The sequence below is a fragment of the Nilaparvata lugens genome, chromosome 11 (assembly GCF_014356525.2).
Source record: "Nilaparvata lugens isolate BPH chromosome 11, ASM1435652v1, whole genome shotgun sequence".
Lineage (NCBI taxonomy): Eukaryota > Metazoa > Arthropoda > Insecta > Hemiptera > Delphacidae > Nilaparvata > Nilaparvata lugens.
The window spans coordinates 16182147-16201695 of NC_052514.1; the positions used below are offsets into that span (position 1 = coordinate 16182147).

Genomic DNA, 19549 nt, shown 5'->3' on the forward strand with positions numbered 1-19549 from the left:
TTTTTGTTCAATGACGACTTTTTTGTAATTGCAATGTGTAGCATTGCAAATGATGGCACTTCTATTTTGATAGGCACATCCGTCGCTGTAGAGAATTTTTTTCTTTATCTGTAGGTAGAGGGAGAAGAGAAAGGACGAAACTTGATATAATAGTGCCAAACTCATTGGAAGACAAACCCCCTTCTGTCTCATTCCATAGAAAACAGTATCCATCTTTGGTTTCTAAATTAAAGAATGTCATGTTATGTACAGAAAGCTTCATTTTGTAATACAATGAAGAGACAGTTGATTTAGGACACATTAGTAGTGCTTGTAGGTCCATAGTAAAAGTAAGATATTTCTTGTTTTCTTTGTCATTATTTTTTTCCATGCGACTCTCCTCTTTCTTCAATATATGTGCTTCATAATTTTCTGAATCTAAATTACCTGTTTTAAATGATTCACATCTGTCACATAAATCCTTCTTTGGTCTGAACAAACCCAAATTCCCTTCCTCAAATTTGTTACTGAATGTACAAATGGATACTGGATCAATTTGCATACTCTAACTTTTTTGTTTTCTACTTCAAAGAAGTATGCACAGTTTGGATTTATTTTTTGTTAATTTTATCTGTTTTTTTCTCCTCTGATTGGATGCATCTTGCAATGTACTCTCTTTGAAGGATCTTGTCTTCTAGTGCATAGAATTTCAAAAAAGATCTTCACTATTCGGAGTTGAAATATTCTTTGTACATTTGGAAAAACAATTTTCTGGATTACAAGCCAATTTCAAACACTTTGCATGATGTTTCTTCCCCAGCCTTGAAGTGTATTCTTTTCCAGAGTTAATCATTTCCTTTTCTATTACGCAACCATCCTCATCATTACGTAGCCTTTTCCTAGAACCAACTTTTTCTGTAACACTGGTAGCAGTAGAAGCAATAGCAACTTGATGATCTGCATCTTGATCTTGCGCCTTATCATTAATTTTCATGAATTCATCAACATCACTTACTTCTGAATAATCATCAGTATTTGGAAACTATCAAGTAAGTAAGTAATCATCAATTTGGTAACTTGATGATACAGTGAGGTCTTGATAATGGATCAACATTGGTGTTGCTAACCTTGTCTATCATTGACAAAGCAAATAGCGCTATCCTTCTGGCTCACAACGTTGTCAGATTGGCTTTTAACAATGTAGAAATATTACCAATTAACAAATTCTCAATTATGAAAATTTATTATTAAATCATTGAAATTTTTTTCTTGGCGAATGGAACATAATTTTTATTGATTGATTGTGATTCATACAATAAGTAAATCATCAAAATGATAGGGAGAAAAAAAATAAGGTAATCTTGTGCTATCCTCTCCAAATTTATATAAGGGAGAATGGAACATAAAGTTCATTTTTATGAACTTTAAAAAATGTTAATTTTTATGAACATATATTCATAAAAAAATGGTTAATGATTGGAAATTGGGAGAACGAATATAGAAGAGATAATTCATTCATTGTATAGAATTATATTGTAAATGTCGTGTAATAATGGTCCAAGTTCAACTCTTAATCTTTACATCTTTCATACTTATCTTTTCGATGCTAATATCTGGTTTACCCAAGAATCTGATGCAAGTACGAGGACAATCTCAGTCACCAGTCTAAGCCAATGGGAAGCAAGTTTCAATCCCCACTGAGTACTACAGTGCTGGGAAAAGAAATGACTCACCACTATCAACTGCCAGTCACACAAGGCAAAAATGATAGAAAAATTGAAAAATGCTGTAACTTTTGATAGGATGAAGTTACAGAGGTGGGAGAGGTGTCAAAATTTCTGTCTTGAAGAGACGAATCCAACGAAATATCGAAACCCAGAAAAAGTTAGAATGCAAGTAATTGGAGTGAGATATAATAAGAAGCCAAGAAGAAAAATTAATAACAGAAAAACCTGATGAGATGGAACTTTGAAAACTCACCAACCAGAGGACACATACATGATGCACCTATGTGCCAAGTTTCAAAACTCAAATCCAAAAAAAAAAAAAACACAAAAATGAGAGAAAAACCGGGAGCCACTTTGAACACAACCTATCACAACCACTGCCTGAGCAACACTGGACACAAAAGTGGCTACGCCGACCCCCAACAGCCGGTTTCCTTAGCAAGGAACCCCTTACGGGGCTCACCAGCCTCGGACGCAAACACTGCCAAAGGCTGGCACAGCACACAGATATTCAACCAATTCGTCCATTTAAAATATGTACATTACTGTCATTAATTTCTCTGATCTTTATTATATTCCTATTCATAATCTTATTTTCATAGTTTTCAAGTCTTAATATTAAACCTATAGCAAAATGGTCTGAAAGAACTGTGAATATTATTTTGCTCTCCCATCTACTAACATGAATATCAGTAGCAATATTATAGATGCATGTGCCACCCGTTTTGTTGGGTCTTGTCATTTTCCTTTATAGTTAAATGCATATTAAAACTTAACAATAAACTTAGCAGATCTTCTTTATAACTAGATTGAACATTAAAATCAGAACATAAAACCACATTGAAGCCAAGGGAACACAGGAAGCTCAACATTTCATTGAGTATGACTAGAAAATTATTGAAATTCAAATCATTCACACTATAAGGCCTATAAACAGATCCAAAAGACCCTGAAAGGACTTTTCAAAGCCTCCTTTTCAAAGGTTTCCCAACCCAGAGAGCTCGATAGTTTCTGCCGTGCCATAGTATTTCTCCTCCAGCTCCTCAGGGCATGCATGATGGTATCCGGCTCTCCACACATGGTGCAGGAACCATCCTCCACCAGACTGAGGTCTGCAAGCCTGCTGTTGAAGGCGCCATTCCCGGTAAGGAATTGCACTAGATCATGATCCCTCCCCTCACAGACATGAAGGAAGAAAGCATGAGTAATCTCTCCCTGTGCTGAGTCATCCCAAAGCTGTTGCTAAGTGGTGAATGATATGCTCCTGAGTGCACGTCTAGCCTGTGATTTACAAAAAGGATGCAATCCAACTTCTCTGTAATATTAGCCATCAGGCTGCGCACCAGCTCCACTCGGGAACCCATCGCAATGACAGGCTCACCTCGCTTCACAGCATGGAGAGCCACCCACTCCTTGACAAGCAAATCCATTGATAACACACCAGCCACCACGCAGACAGCATCTCCTGCAGCAGTACGGTAGGCTCTCAGTGCCCAGATCAGTGAGTCTCTCTGTGCAGAGCAGAGTGCTCTTTGGGCATGGGAGTGTAGACCATTGCTGGCCCATGCCTCAGCGGCATATATCAGGATGGGTTCTGAGACAGCTTTGTAGATAGTTTTGAGGCTCACGTTTTTTTAGTCATAGGTCTTGCTGGCTAGGCCCTTTAGTTGGAGAAGGATGCTGCGAGATTTCTCGATGACCATCTTTGTGTGCTCTACAAAGCTTAGCTTGTCATCGAGAACCACACCAAGATATGTGGTATGCGATACTACCTTGACTGATCTTCCTCTGTAATGTACCACAGGAGGCCTAGAAGCCACTAACATGCCCCAGTACCTGGGTGCCGGCCACCTGCTGGACTGAGCAGTACTCTCAGCAAAGCAGACGGTGACTGTCTTTGCCCAGCTCAAGCTTAGCCTGTTCTCATCACACCATACAGATATTTCTTGCAGGACTTCAGCCGATCTCTCCTTCAGTTCCCTATGAGAGTTCCCTGGTATCAAGACCAGACTGTCATCCACGTAGGCGATTGCCTGTGTGCTATCTCCAAAGTCAATCCTCAAGAAGATGTCCATCACCAGATTCCAAAGTAAAGGACCGAGGACCAACAACACCTGGGGGCAGCCTTTGGTCACTGGCTTAGAGAAGGTTTTAAGGTGTAGCTCAACACTTCTACCTTCCAGGTAACTGTGCAGGATTGCAATGAGATGCTCTGGCACACCAACATCCTTCAACCTGCCAACAAGAATCCCTCAGTTCAAGTTGTTGAAGGCACCCACAATATTGATGAAAAGGCCTAGCATGTACCAAGTGTCTTGGCAGCTAATCTGCCAAAAGACTAACTCTACAGCATCAGCCGTTGATCTGCCTGGCACAAATCCAAACTGGAAGTGGCTTAGAGGGGGATTGGTGGAGAGATGATCCATGAGAAACCCATGATTCACCTGCTCAAACACTTTCCGGGCACAGAGACCGGAGTGATTGGTCTGAGACTTTTGAGGTTGCTCATGTCCACCTCTTCCTTCTTTGGAATCATGATCAGGCAACCCTTCTTCCAAGAGTTTGGAAAGTAGGACAGCCTCAAGCATGTGGTGAATAACATGGCTAGCAGTTCAGATATTATCAGTAGGGTCTTGATCAGAAACTCTGGCAAGACTCCATCAATGCCTGAAGCCTTTCTCTTGCTAGTACAGAGGACAGCTTGCTGCACTGTCCCCTTTTCCACTGCTTGAGCTAGAGGCTGGATGAGACGAGGTACTGGGAGGTCGTCAACTTGATGTATGACTTTGTCATCATCTGGTACTAAAGACAAGTCTTGCAGTCTCTTCTGGGCTTTCTGTATAAATGCCGGGCGCACTCTGGAGAGAAGACCACATGGTCTCCCTCTTCAGCTTGCCATGCAGCAGCTTATATGGTACTCCCCATGGGTCCTCTTCATGCTCGGCCAGAAACTCTCTCAAACTAGCAAGCTTTGCACTCTTACCGCAGAGAAGTACGCCCAACAAGCTGCAAGATAAAGCTGCTGAGCCTCCTCCCGCAAAAAGGCATCCCTTGTTTGCTGGTACCTCCTGCGCTTCTGCCTTAGATCCAAATGGAGAGCATTGAGTTGAGGTCTCCACCAAGGTATTGGTCTCTCCACAACTCGGAGCACAGGGAGAGTCTGTCTGGCACTGGCCACAAGACAGCTCATGAGGTTGCTGATGGCCTCATCAATGTCTGCAATAGACTCGAAGTGCCCCTGGCAGGATGCAACTATGCCATCCTCTTCAGCAGCCGCAGACCAGTCAGCCCTCTGGAGCGCTAAATGGGGAGCAAGTGTTGGCAGATCGTGTCTAAGAACAGCACCACCCAGGCCATGGTGTACCTGAGAAGGGCATGATCAGAACTGAAACCGCAGAACACACCCTCCACTGCTCAACTCGACCTGAACCCAAGGAAGAGAGAGTAACGTTGATGTTAGACGAGCCATTGAGGCCTTGAAAGGTACAGGGCTGACCAAGGACATTCTCCACCATCAGGTTTGTCGCAGTGATGAAGGCCTCAGCAAGCTGAGTCCTTCCTCATCAGCCTGTGATCTGCCCAGAATGGCATGCCAAAGACAGGATCTTGTGTTGAGATCTGCTCCAATTAAGATCTGCTTACCCCTGAGGGCTTGTAGGATATTTCCAAGCTGCTCCCAGTACTGGCCCGTGTGTTCTCTGTACTGGAAATAGGTGGACACCACGTACAACTCCCACCCACTCTTTAACTTCACAAGCCATGGCTATATGATCCATCATCAAGTGAGAGAGAGAGCCAGGACATCAATGCCCCATTCCCAAACTGCCATGCGAGCCTTAGAGCTGCCCACACTCACAAGTTGGATGTCCATCCCAAAACCCCGAACGTGACCCTCCTGTGAGTATGGTTCTTGTGCCAAGAAGACCTCGATGTTGTGGGTCTCTATGATGACTCCAGCCTCAGCTGTAACCACCATGGAGCCCTATAGGTTCAGCTGACCAACCCACAGTAGGTCAGCCCCCGAAACCCCCAACTGCACACCAGATGATTCCTCCACCACACCAAAGGAGCTGGTCATTACTGTCCATCCTGATCTGACTGCCGTGCTGGCTACTCTTGCTTTCGGAACTGCAGTACTGGCCTGGGCTGGCGCTATCTTAACTGGCACCACCCGTCCCACAGCCCTAGCAAGCTCCTCCTTCTTGTACATGGGGCAGTCTGTTGACACTGGGGAGTGTGTGCACATCTCCCAAGGCTGCTTTGCCCTGATGTAGTGACGCAAGTAGCCTTCTTGCTCTTCAACTTACATGACTTGAAGTCATAGCCTTCCTTGGTGCAATGCCCACAGGTCAGCTGTGACTTACAAGTCTTGGCAACATGACTGTATTTATGGCACTTGAAGCACCTAGTCACCCTGACATGCTCTTCCACTCGGAAAGGCGAACCAGCCAATTGAGATCTCTCCCAAGTCTAGAAGAGCATCTCCGAGCTTCGGGCTAGCACGCCTAGCCTCGACAAGCCTGAAGGCCGGCTCTGCTGATATTGCATGACAAAGCCAGACAGCATCCTCAACACTCTGTTGGTCACAACCAGCACGTCACTGGAGCAGGTGACAGATGTCCTGCAGACATGCATGTCTGCTTCAGATGGGGACACCTTTTCCTTCAGCAGCTTCTCTTCACTCTCATAGGGATAGTATTATTGATTTTTAAAAACACACGAAAATCTTTTAGAGCACACTCCAAAATGCACAATGTCAATAAATGATGCATTACTGGTTGCCACATCGTGCCTTCTAGGATTTGTACCTGAGACTCTTGTATTGGAAAGCATACATGCTACCCATCATACTGCAGAGGATATCTCATTACTGTTTGAATATTTGAGCTCCTTGTATCATTGTACCTTTCTCTTTTTACTTTCCTTGCCCTATTACCATAGGTAAGGAAAGTATTGCTTTCCGAAAAAAATTAAGGTACCTCAATTTCTGAATTTCTATACGTTTTAAGGTCCCCTGAGTCCAAAAAAGTGATTTTTGGGTATTGGTCTGTATGTGTGTGTGTGTGTGTGTGTGTGTGTGTGTGTGTGTGGTGTGTGTGTGTGTGTGTGTGTGTGTGTGGTGTGTGTGTGTGTGTGTGTGTGTATGAGTGTATGTGCGTCTGTGTGCACGATATCTCATCTCCCGATGAACGGAATGACTTGAAATTTGGAACTTAAGGTCCTTACACTATAAGGATCCGACACGAACAATTTCGATCAAATGCGATTCAAGATGGCGGCTAAAACGGCAAAAATGTTGTCAAAAACAGGGTTTTTCGCGATTTTCTCGAAAATGACTCCAACGATTCTGATCAAATTTATACCTAAAATAGTCATTGATAAGCTATATCAACTGCCACAAGTCTCATATCTGTAAAAATTTCAGGAGCTCCGCCCCATCTATGCAAAGTTTGATTTTAGATTTTCAATTATCAGGTCTCAGATATAATTTAAACAAAAAATTTCTAGTGGAAACGATTGAGCATAGACATCTCTTCAATTAATGTTCAGTAACATTTTCACCTTAAATTGAAAATAAGCGTAAAATTTGAGAAAATGTAATTATTCAATTATTGCAAACTGTTGACAACTGTTGATTCTATTAAATCATTCACTATGAAGAGATAGCAGATCTCGTGTGTATCCAGCGTTATTGACCTGTCACCAGCTGGCTCAGATCCTTGACTTGAAATGCGCATTTACACTAGCGTCAGGTGATCGATTTTCATAACGGCAAGGAAAGTTGTGTGAGTGCGCCACACCAGATTTTTTTCTTTTTTCACGTTTCCAATTTTTTGTTTTTCTTGATCGTTTCCTGGGTTTTCCTTCAGGAGCAGCGCAAATCGATATTTCTTCCATTTAAAAACAATTATATTATATTCTAAATTGATAATATTCTGAAAGTACAGATTTGAAAACTGCAGCAGAAAAAATAACGTGTTTTAGTTTAATTTGTAACCACGCGACTTTCAGAGTAATGATGTCATCATTACCATGGCAACACATAAATATAGCGAATTCATTGGCTGAATTGAAATGTCCGCATTTGCTTCTGAGTTATGAAAATATATATGTCCGATTTTGCATCCAACACTGATTTTTGATACAAGAAAATATATTAATAAAACAATATTAAAATCTTGAAGCACCCACCCTTTATTCTTTAAAAACTTAAAAAAATAAAATAAAGGGTGCTCTAAGATTTTTATATTGTTTTATTAATTTAAAAAGTAGCCCATGTGAATGAAGTGTTTTTAAGAAAATAATATTATGTAAACGTCAAGTTTTGCAACTGATACTCCATAATATTGAATGTAGTTCAACACACAGTTCAAATAGATATAAATAATACTCTATTTGACCAAAAGTAGATATGTCCGGTTTTGCTTCTGATCTCCTCAGATAATTAATGTAATTATTTATGGATGGACTGCAATAATCGTAGTTGATTTGAATATGCCGCCCATCAGACAGTTTCCAGTACACATTATTCTTCTTCTTTTCGCATTTTCTAATAATTACCTATTTGCAATGTGTATTCACATAATTATAACAGTTAAGATAAGAAAGGCGAAATGTCGAAAATAATTAAAATTGAACAGGTTTGATCACTAACATGAATGAATGAATATAGCCATCTGCTTCAATGTAAAAAAATATTATACTATGATTTACATCAACATGTCAGCATTGTTTGAATGGTAATCACTGTACTTCATGCATGAGTAATGCTGCCAGTTTCAGGTGAATATCAACAAATGGATATTCATATTTTTAATTTTTCATTGCAAGCAAACCTTCTATTTTCTTTGTTGAATCAACCAATGTTTTTGGAATAATTAATACATGAATAAAGCACCTTACCGGTACTACTATTAACCATATTTTTACAGTTAGGATGGTAACAACAGCTATTGGTCGGTTTCAATAAAAAATCGCTTTGTTTCCGTATGTTGAATTTTGCCCCAATTTCCTTATTCTTTGCACAAAAATTCAGCCATGGTCATTTCTGAAGTTTTTTAGAATACAAATTTCAACGATATTGTTGAAGCAGTTTTTGACTCAACTTAGTGAGTATAACCTAACAAAGTGACAGAACTCAAATCTTATTTAGAAACCATCCTCAACATCCTCATATCATTTCTTCAGTTTCTCTTCTTCTTCTACTTTCTCATCTCTCTTACTCTTCTCCTTATTTCATTCTCTACTCTCTCTTTTTCATAAAATTATCTTTATTATCTACTTATAATTATCTTAATCTATATTATCTAAATTTCTTCAGTTTCTCTTCTTCTTCTACTTTCTCATCTCTCTTACTCTTCTCCTTATTTCATTCTCTACTCTCTCTTTTTCATAAAATTATCTTTATTATCTACTTATAATCATCTTAATTTATATTATCTAATTAATTCTATTTTAACTTCCAACAGTTAACTGTTTTTATTTGTAATACTTATATTCTTGTTTATTTGAATACTGTTGTATCTTGTTTAATTGTTTTGTATTGTACTGTTGTTTAGTGCAACGGGTCTATCGAGACCTAGCTCGTCATAATAAAAATCAATCAATCAACTTACTGCCAACCTGACAAAATCAGACTGTTAATCAATTTAGTTGCCAATTTTAACCGTAACAACTATTTCGAGAAGGTACTCTCTCTAGATTATAGCATAGAGAAACAATAGCGTAAGTAAATAAACTTACGCTAATGTTTCTCTATGATCATAGCTGTATATAAACATGGTATGTACATTTCAATCATAACTGAGAAATTGAGAGAAGAAGAATATACATGCTAAAAGACGAACTTTAAGTCCTTAAAAACCATCCTTAGAGTTAAAATATCGCCAAAAGATCTCTTAGTGAGCACCTAGGACCTATAAGGAAGCTATATTCTAACTTTTGTTGCAATCCATCCAGTAGTTTTTTAGAAATCGTGATCAGTGAGTAAGTGAGTCAGTGAGATAAGAATTTTATAAGTATAGATAGAAGATTTAGGCCGTCTTTGATTATTATTCTAGTTGGAATATTGTCATACTCGGGAGCACTACTGCCTTTGAGGCTATTAATCACTTTTGTTAATTCTTCCTTTGAAACCTTTTTCAATTCAAATACAGTATCAACCCCTTATTCTTGATCTATGGCTTCCCTACTGGATTCAAGGATCTAGTTGTACTTAGTACGGATCATTATTCTAATAGGCAGTGGCGGCTCTGCCTAAAAAAATCAAGTGGGACACTACCTATGTTTGATTGAAATATCATGATAATCTTCATCATCTCCTTCGTAAATAAAGTCAGCAAGTGCAACATAATTTTTTTTCACTTATTTATATTTCAAATCTGATAGGAAAATCTGTAGAATGGTTGATAACACTATAAATGATAACATTGAACTATTGTAACTTATCTCTTTCAACCACCGATTCTTTTGCTGTATAAAAATTTGATTTTGTCAACAGAAACTTATCTGTGATAATAGTTGGTTCTGTAACTGCTTGTAATAACACCTAAATACTGGAATGCATGTAGTAATCTGTAGAAGTGTAAAAATATGTTTTCATCTTAATGAGCGAGTTAATTTATGCAAGTCCATAATGTTTCTAGTACTGTTCTTCTATCAAAGTTTGGGTAAAGAATGATTGAAAATGAAGAAAGAATGATAAGAAAAAAGCTATAAACTGATTTAAGATTATTTTTAGTATTCTGTATACCTGTAAACCAGTAGTAAATAAAAATGCTCGATGGTAGGATTATATAATTTCAATAAATATAAATGATAGTTTGATATAGGCCAGTTTCTTTAGTCAAGTTTATCAGAGAAGCAGCTCCCATTTCTCATTCAACTAAATAGTTGACGTAAAGGTGCTAACTTTAATATTTAATGTGATTGCTTCAATTGCTGTTTTCTTATAGATGTATTATTTTCACAATAAGTCTCGAAGAATTCACCTTGGGTTTTTGTATTTAAAGTTTAAATTCAATTGAAGACTCATTTCCTTTTCTTTGAGTGAGTTTGGTATTACTTCATTGTAATAAGCTTTAAACAAATCTAAATTATTTTTTGTTTTTTCGATTCAAGCAAGCTTTTATGAACTCTCGATTATTCGAATTGTTTTTACCGCATATAATTTTCTACTTAGATTCCAATTTAAGTATAATTTTTTTTTCTATCTATTTTACAGTAGCTTAATATTTTATGTTGGTATTGTTAATATAAGATTGTATAAGGAGATTTATCTGTTGTTAGATGAAACGTTCAGTATATCCAATGAAGTGAATCATACTTGAATCTCAACTTTTGGTAGCAATTAAGTTTGATTTATGTTTTAGATTAATAAGAACAAATGAATTGCGCTTTAAATTATTTAATACCTCGTGCTTTCAACGCTCATAGTTATTTATAAATAATTGTTGTAAATCAATTGAGATTTTATATAGCAATCATTATTTACTGTAGAAAGTCAATTATTATTGTAATTTGTTGAAGAAAGATATAATTTGTACATTGTAATTTGTTGAAGAAAGATATAATTTGTACATTGTAATTCTGATTCTACAAGAGATTTTTTATCGCCTTGAAGATAATAGTGATTTGAAAATTATTTTATTCATGAACAAGCCTGAGATCAGCGAAAATACGAGTATAATATGATTAATATTTAATTATTCATAATTTTGATGATGTACTTATTGTATCAATCAATAAAGAATTCTGAAATCTCTAGATAGATGTATCTTTCACTCGTGTTATTGTTATTCAAACGTTAAATGGTTATATTTTCATAATTTCACTGTGATCGTGTTAAATTCATCTGTGTCTGTTACTGAGAATACAGAAATAAAGATGTTCATGAACATTTGCAATAAGAGTATAATATATCTGAACTGACTCAATGTAATATATATCATAGAATTATTTTAATCTTTTTACTGTTAGAATCGGTAGACGTTTGTCGACGTAATTATAATATTTTCATGACTGTTAACTGCACATTTCTTTGAAAATTTGCAAAGTGTAACACCAACTTATCAATGCTATTGAACTGAGTTTACAATAATATTGTTAGTAAGATGTAATTGCGTACCAATTCGAAATCCAAAGCTATATATATAATTATATAATATATATTTTGTTGAAAATATTTTTAAAATTAATTGTTTGGAAAAATTAGGATAGCAATCCTTTTTCATCAATAGGCAGTACTGCTAATAGACGCTATTGATTTGTAACTAAACGCAATAGTTTTTATTGATTTATAACGAGTACTTTATAGGTCGCTTAGGATAAATTATTTTGTTTTTCTTGACTGAATTTATATTAATATTCTATTATAAACATCCATATGTTATTTTAAGGAGTGGTTGTAAAATGATATTATTAAGCAACAATTTAAAAAGTATATTTACTGCACTTGTAAAGATCGAACATAATTTTACTAACAGATGATACATAGTTATAGTTTCTAGCACCTGCAGAAAGAACAATCTTCACGTTATATCTAGAGGTTGACCTTAGTTTTACTCACGATACTTCAATATTTATTATAGTTTCAATAACGCGCTTCAAATGAGTACAATTTATTATACTTTTATCTTCAAATATTCTCTTAAAAAATTTCTCCCTCAAGGATAAATAATAACAGTGAACCTCAATTCAAATTTATTGTTGTTTCATAAATACAAAAGTAAGTCTGCAATGTAAAACACCAGACCAACCTTTATCCCCTAGGATAGATTATGTTAATAATATTATTATTATTGCATGGATAAAGTTTAATTGATTGCTGATTAAAGCTAATACGTGTTGTTTCCGGTTGATTCTATAATGTATGTAATCTTGTTATTAAAAACTACCAATTTCAAATAACTCTCAATCATGCACTCTTTAAAGATTTTAAATAATAATGTTGTATTTATGAAATTTAAATTTATTCTATAATACTACTTACAATTTTATAATGACTGAAGATGTTAGTCCAAAACTATTTGACTGTACATAATTGAATTCTATCATTTATCTCTGAAATTAAAACAATAACTTTTCCAAATGTAGTAAGTAGAGAATGCATTGTATATCATTTTGTGGCCACCTATTATATGCCATTTTACATATTTATAAGTTGAATTCTATATTAGATACATTCATCCCATGCAATAGATAATCGTTAAAGACTGTTGTTATCTTGCCTGATACTGACAGCTTGAGTATTTTGTCTTATTCAGTGTCTTTTTCTTTTGAATATCGTTAGTATTGAAGCTATTCCAAGATTATTACTGATTTACCAGTGCCTTGAAACTATCGTATGCAATACGATGCGTACCTGATTACTGAATTCTTCTTATGTTTGATGATATTTACTGTAGATGTTTCTCTTGAGGCTGCGAAATTATGAAGTTATTCAAATGTTATTTTATTTTCATTGGCAGTATATCAATGGGTTTTGCCTATAGGGCCTATTTCAATCAAACTTATTCAATAGGCTATTAATGTTTTGTTTCTATGAAATCTCTACTTGTTTGAACATCATTTTTTCGGGAGAAAACGTTGCATTGTGATTATTAATGTATTTAACAATATATTGTATTTTATGCGATATCATCTGCAGTCTAAAAAATAGTGTTTCCTGCAGCTGTCAATAATACTTCATTTTGATGAGGACGGATTCATCCTTCTTCAATCTTCATAATTTTAAGTTGTCAAGAATTCTCATAGATTTGAGAAAATATTGAAACTTTCATGAAATATGCATGTTGCACAGAATATTCATCCACACCATGACTATTCGAATTATTAAAATTGATGATCTAAACAGTATTTCTTGAAGTATTTTTTGTAGTTCAATTCCTTTATCTCATTATTATGAATAACACATTTCAAAATTTTATAATTTATCAGTTTTTATCAAAAATTGATAGAATACTAAGATTTTGCACATTGACTTATATGAAAAATTAGTATTATTGTTGACCGTTTTAGTAGAATTGCTAACTGCTTTTAAGAAATAATAAATGAACACAGCCTTTTCAATATCTATGTTTTAAATTGCTCATAATTTGCAATAACTATTTTATTAATTTAGTCTAAGTAGAATTACATTCATATATGTAATTCATTAGTTGTATTGATCAGTTTAGGAACCTCATATGTAAAAAATAGAAATTTTAATTTAGGCCTATTGTTTCATCCAGTAAATAATTGTTTAAATAATTTATTTATCTGTACATTGATTATTAAGAACTTTTTATCACTTAGGTATTATATAAAAAGCAATAATATTGTTCTCAATAATTATTCATTGCGTATATCTAAAAAGAGAGAAAATAAATCTATATTATTGAAATGGCCATTTTTTAACCTTTTCTCAAGTTTGTTGATCTGTTGAGTGGAGTTGAGTGGCCTCCTTCTAATAAATGTCGTACCCAAAAAATTTACAACACTGGAAAGTTGTGCTAATATGCTACAAAGAATCTTGCTGTAGTCAACCGCTAGAAAATAGCCCGATGGAAATTGGAACACATGAGTGCAACGTTGCCCAATAAGAGTTGATCAACGTTGTCCACAGCTATTAATGAGAATATTAATTAATGCACTCGGCAAGAGTGTGGCGCCGGTATTACTTGTAAAAAGTAACGAGCACATGTTCTATAGGCAATTGAATATTCACTAAATTATCAAACCAGGAATAAATAATAGCCAGAAATGATTTACTATAAGGGAACATAGAAAATTTTAAAAAAATTAAACATTAATGCCCGGTTTCAAAAAGTTCGGTCATTTGAACATGGTCAGGCCTGGTACGATTGACAAGAGTGTGCACTGAAATTAACGATTGAAACTATCGCCATAGAATCCATATTATGTTCCAGTGTACTCGTTAAAAAGCGTATTTATTTGGCCATGTTCAAATGTCTTAACCGAGCTTGTGCGGATTATGTCTTGAATTATGACCATGGTGGAAACAGACATTAGTTCAACCCATACCATAGAAATCAAATTCGCTTCAGGAGCAAGACAGATAGGGTAGGGATGTGAATTGTTAAAAAAGTTCAATTATTATATAGGGATAACTAATACCCTTTTGAACTACTAGTTTTTAAAGTTTAAAAAGGGTAGGTAGCCTACTAGTTATTTCTATGATAATTTTATCAATTCTAGTAGGTATATAATTGTAGGCAAAATAATTGAAAAAGTACTTGATGGAGTTTTAAAATTTCCACTGACTTCTGACTCTATGTATTGAATCTTACTATTGTAGTCCAGGCAATGAATGCTCAAAAAAGGGTATAGAGGGAAATGTTTGGAAGACAATTTTTGACCCCACAGTTCTGTTAAGGGTAGTAAGGAGGTAAACATATCAAAAGTCCCCACCCCTACCCCCTGTGCTAAGGGGGTGGGGGTAGTTTAAAGGTACTATTTTTTGTTTTTCGCATAAAACTCAAAAACTATGTATCCTAAGGACTTGACTGTCCTATAACAAATTAAAGCTGGTACATAATTTCCTACAATATTCATTCTACAACTTTTTTATATCTCGAGATATAATACTAGATATCTCTAGTATTCGAGATAACCTATCTGACCTTGGTGGTATTGCTGAACAGGAAAGTAATTTAGGTAATTCACTACTTACTATGGTGTCTAGGATTCTTTCCAGTGCTAAAAAGTTACCGTATAGTCTATTAGTAAATAGTCTAAAGAAGTTACCGTACGGAGAAAAAGGTAAGAAATGAATATTACAATAATTTGAATAATACTCATCTATTTCACATTCCATGACGAACTGCTAGATCATAATTCGTTTTTTTAACTATTTTTCACTCTACAGTCAGGTTTTTTGAATAAAAGTTATTAAAACATAGCATAGTATAAAAGTTTTAGTAACCTTTATTCAAAAAACCTGGATGTAGTGTCATGAAAAATACTTCAAAAACTAATATTATTAATAATACCGTACTTGAAATTTTATCTGACTAGAGTTGAACAAAATTCGTGAAGTTTGTGAGGTGAGTCCTTATAGCTTACTATATAATTTTTAAGCATTTTGAGCCGAATGTCTTTACTAAAGAGGATTTTGTAATAAAATGAATTGAAAACCTACGGGGAAATATTATTTTGTATCTTACCTACTCTTACTTACTAACCACATAATATTGTCAAAAGCATAGGCTACCGTTCTGTAGGTATGTAATTGAAATTTATTATTGCGGTATTCAATAATAATAATATAGTCTCAATCATAGAATATACAATAATATTGTGTATAGGGTTTCTCTGATACGGTATAAAATTATTTAATTATTGAAAAATATATTTTCTCAACTAATAAAATGTGATTTATTATTTCAAATAAAATTACATCAGATACTATATGTATCAGCTATCCTCTTTAGAAGGCAGTAGCATGGTAGAGAATCAGCAACACTGTTGCCTCTTCTTCTACTACCATTATAACATTCATACTATAAGCCTACAGTGAGGTCCACGTTATAATGACAGTGATTAGCAATGATAATGCTATCCTTGTTCATCATTCAACAAAGCAGATAGCGCTATCTCTTTCTCGCTTTGTTCTGTTGCCAGATCGTCTTTTAACAATGTAGAATTAATAATTAGTTGACAAAATATTTCATCTTAATTATGAAAATTCATAATGAAGTTATTAAAAATATAATTTCTTGCTTAATAAAGTTTTATTGATTATTATAAGCGAGAATGAACAGTTAATATTACATCAATAAACCTATCGTTTATAGAAGACAGAGAATCGGCAACGTTGTCCTCCTATATTTCTCTACTGCCATTATAACGTGGACCTCACTGTATATAGACACTTTCGAGTTTCGACTTTCGATTCATAGGTAAATTGAATTTTAATTTTCTACTCATGGTCCGGACGCAAATGTCATGAAAAATGTACTCCGTGGTCATTTTTGAGTAACAGCCGTGAAAGATGTCTCAATTATTCCTTGTTAGGTCTAGCATAATAAGGATTGTGATGATAAGTCGAAATCACAGGCAAACACCTCGGAAATAAGATGGCCGCCAAAGTTTTTAGGGTTTTGCTATATCGGTTGTATTTCAATAACCATTCGAGATATTCAACCGTTTTTTAAACAAAAATATTTTTAAAACCGTCCTCTACAAATTTTGTTGTATAAAATTTCCCTCTAAAATTTTACTCATATTTTATTTTATACCTTCAAGATCCCAAAAAACGTTTTTTTACTTTCCTTGCCCTATTACCATAGGTAAGGAAAGTATTGCTTTCCGAAAAAAATAAGGTAGGTACCCCAATTCCTAAATTTCTATACGTTTCAAGGTCCCCTGAGTCCAAAAAAGTTTTTTTTTGGTATCGGTCTGTATGTGTGTGTGTGTGTGTGTATGTGTGTGTGTTCCCACATTCCCAATAATCAGGCTTCATAGACAATTTAAACAAAAAATTCCAAGTGGAAAAGATTGAGCATGAAAATCTCTACAATTAAAATGTTATTATTTTAATTGCAAACTGTTGGCAACTGTTGATTCTATTGAATCATTCACTATGAAGAGATAGCAGACTTCGTGTGTCTCCAGCGTTATTGTCCTGTCACCAGCTGGCTTGGTTCTTTGAATAGTAGACTTGAGATGCGCGTGAACAATAGCGTCAGGTGATTAATTTTCATAACGGCAAGGAAAGTTGTGTGATTTTCTCATTTTTTTCAATTTTTTCCATTAAATAACTTTTTTGTGAAAGGAATACAGATAAATTTCAAACCTATAAAATTTAGATCGTTTCTGTTATTGCGACTTATCATCACTATCCTTATTATGCTAGACCTATAGAAGAAATTGAAACGTATTCCATGGCTGTTACCCTAAAATGATCACCAAATGACATTAAATTTGCGACCGGACTATCAATTATTATTTGAAAGGGTTTTCTTTCTCAGTGCTTTACTTTTAATTTTGATAAAAATACAATGTAGTCACATGAAATTAATATAGTACACATAATAGATAATACCAGCAAAAAAAAACGTTTATTCTATTATAATAAAATAACGTAAATTCGAAAGTTATTTTGTTGTAAATTCAACGCACTCAACACTTAAAAACAACCGCCTTTCATGAAAACGGATCGATCATAGGGGCCGTGTTGCCGTGTTATTGTGGTTATCTAGTCGGCAGACGATAACATAATCATAACCTGTTTCTAAACTTTGTTCTTTGCTGGAACTATGTAATTATTGTTAAAATATATTGGTGATTTGTTTAATTTAATAATATTTACAAGTTCAATTAACAGTTTTTTGTAAGTTACAGTGATAATCTTACATTAGCATATTTGGAACTTGTGCAGTGTGCAGTCTGGAATTAAATATCAGTGTATTTTTATGACACTGTTAAGTCAGTAATTTTGTCATTCATTTCATGCTTATCATTTTTTAAATTATTCTGAAGATGCTTTCAATAATTTTAAATACATTGAAATTATCATCTTTACTTGAATTCTTCAAAATAAGGTGTGTAATCAGCTACCAGAAGTATCAGATTAGCTACCAATGATCTATTTTTAGATTTCGACAGATTTAAATTGCACGTATTCCTTCTAACCCATGATTTTTTATCGACAATAGTACTATTTTTATCAATTCAGCCAGTTTTTGTGTTGTATTTGTAGCCAATTATCAATTGCCTACTACGTTTACTAGCACCGTGCAAAAATTCATCTTTCCACTACCTAATCTGTTACGCATCAAGTCTCAATTGACTCGGCTAAGGAAACCAGTAATAATAATAATAATGAAGCCAGTAAATATTCATTTAAGGTCAACTTAATATAGCTTTCCATCTCGTTCTTCTATACAGGTTGATTCTCTGATAGACTTGATGACACAATAAATGATGAAGCCAGAAGAGATAACTACTTATGGCTCCTGGGTGAAAGACAGAGTCCTTGGAGTTGGAGGATTCGGGGTTGTAACATTGTGGAGAAAGCAAGATGAATACATCGGTAAGTCACTTCAATAGTTGTTAACTTTTAATAAAATGTTTACAGTATGTATAAAATTGGGTTACTGTATTTTCTTAGATACTTTATATTTCAGGCTGTTGCCTAGGACTGAGGATTATGAATAGACTATGTCAGATGCTTCAAATAGATTAGTGTAAAATAGTTGTGCAGTGTTTTTATTACATTGGGATACCAGTGAAAGTCCGAAGTAGTTGCTGATCATTATTTCTTATTGCGTTTATTACAATAGGTACAGCAGCCCCCACACCAAAGCCATTACTGCTACTTAGAAAATAATAATCTCATTTCATTGTTACCTGTTATCCCATCAGGTTTTCTTTCTTGTTTCACTCAATTCCAATTACAATTAGTATGTCTCCGACTACTGAATTAATTCAAACTCATTTCAATTTGTTTAAATTTTTGTTATGTAAACTTTTTTGTTATTTCTATTTATTTAAAATCTATATCATTCAAACACATTTCATTTTGCTACATAATTGTCAAGTTGATTGATGTTTTTTACAGCTTTGAAAAAGTGTCGCTGGGAGAACGTGTCATTCGACCAGGTGACCGCCAAACAACGAGAACGATGGACACTGGAAGTGAGCATAATGAAGCGTCTCAGCCATCCCAACGTAGTGAGCTTCGTGCAATTGCCCGGCGACTTTGCGTCCATGAAGTCCGAACTGCCAGTGCTTAGCATGGAGTACTGCTCGCTCGGTGATCTCAGACAAGTAAACTTACAAAATTCACTTGAAATATATTTACCTAACATTGATTAGCAGTCCATTTACAAAATACTTTT

General features: G+C 34.9%; 1 protein-coding gene across 4 annotated transcripts; it reads left to right on the forward strand.

The window, feature by feature from the left end:
• Positions 1 to 17900: 17900 nt before the first annotated feature.
• Positions 17901 to 19549, forward strand: LOC120353568 (inhibitor of nuclear factor kappa-B kinase subunit beta-like). Of its 4 annotated transcripts, none has more exons than XM_039437693.1 (3): positions 17901 to 17967; positions 18597 to 18741; positions 19270 to 19549. In XM_039437693.1, the coding sequence occupies exons 2-3, from the start codon at positions 18630 to 18632 to the stop codon at positions 19524 to 19526; spliced, it is 369 nt and encodes a 122-aa protein (XP_039293627.1). In that variant the 5' UTR covers positions 17901 to 17967; positions 18597 to 18629; the 3' UTR covers positions 19527 to 19549. The 4 variants fall into 4 exon arrangements, with proteins under 4 accessions (XP_039293627.1, XP_039293624.1, XP_039293625.1 ...); XM_039437690.1 differs by having other exon boundaries at positions 17907 to 18250; XM_039437691.1 differs by having other exon boundaries at positions 17907 to 18134.

What these genes read in the sequence shown, in the direction of transcription:
- LOC120353568 (XM_039437693.1), top strand. Translation starts at nt 18,630, where the DNA reads ATGATGAAGCCAGAAGAGATAACTACTTATGGCTCCTGGGTGAAAGAC. An exon ending in AAAGCAAGATGAATACATCG is followed by an intron (nt 18,742 to 19,269) that starts GTAAGTCACTTC and finishes TGTTTTTTACAG; the next exon opens with CTTTGAAAAAGTGTCGCTGG.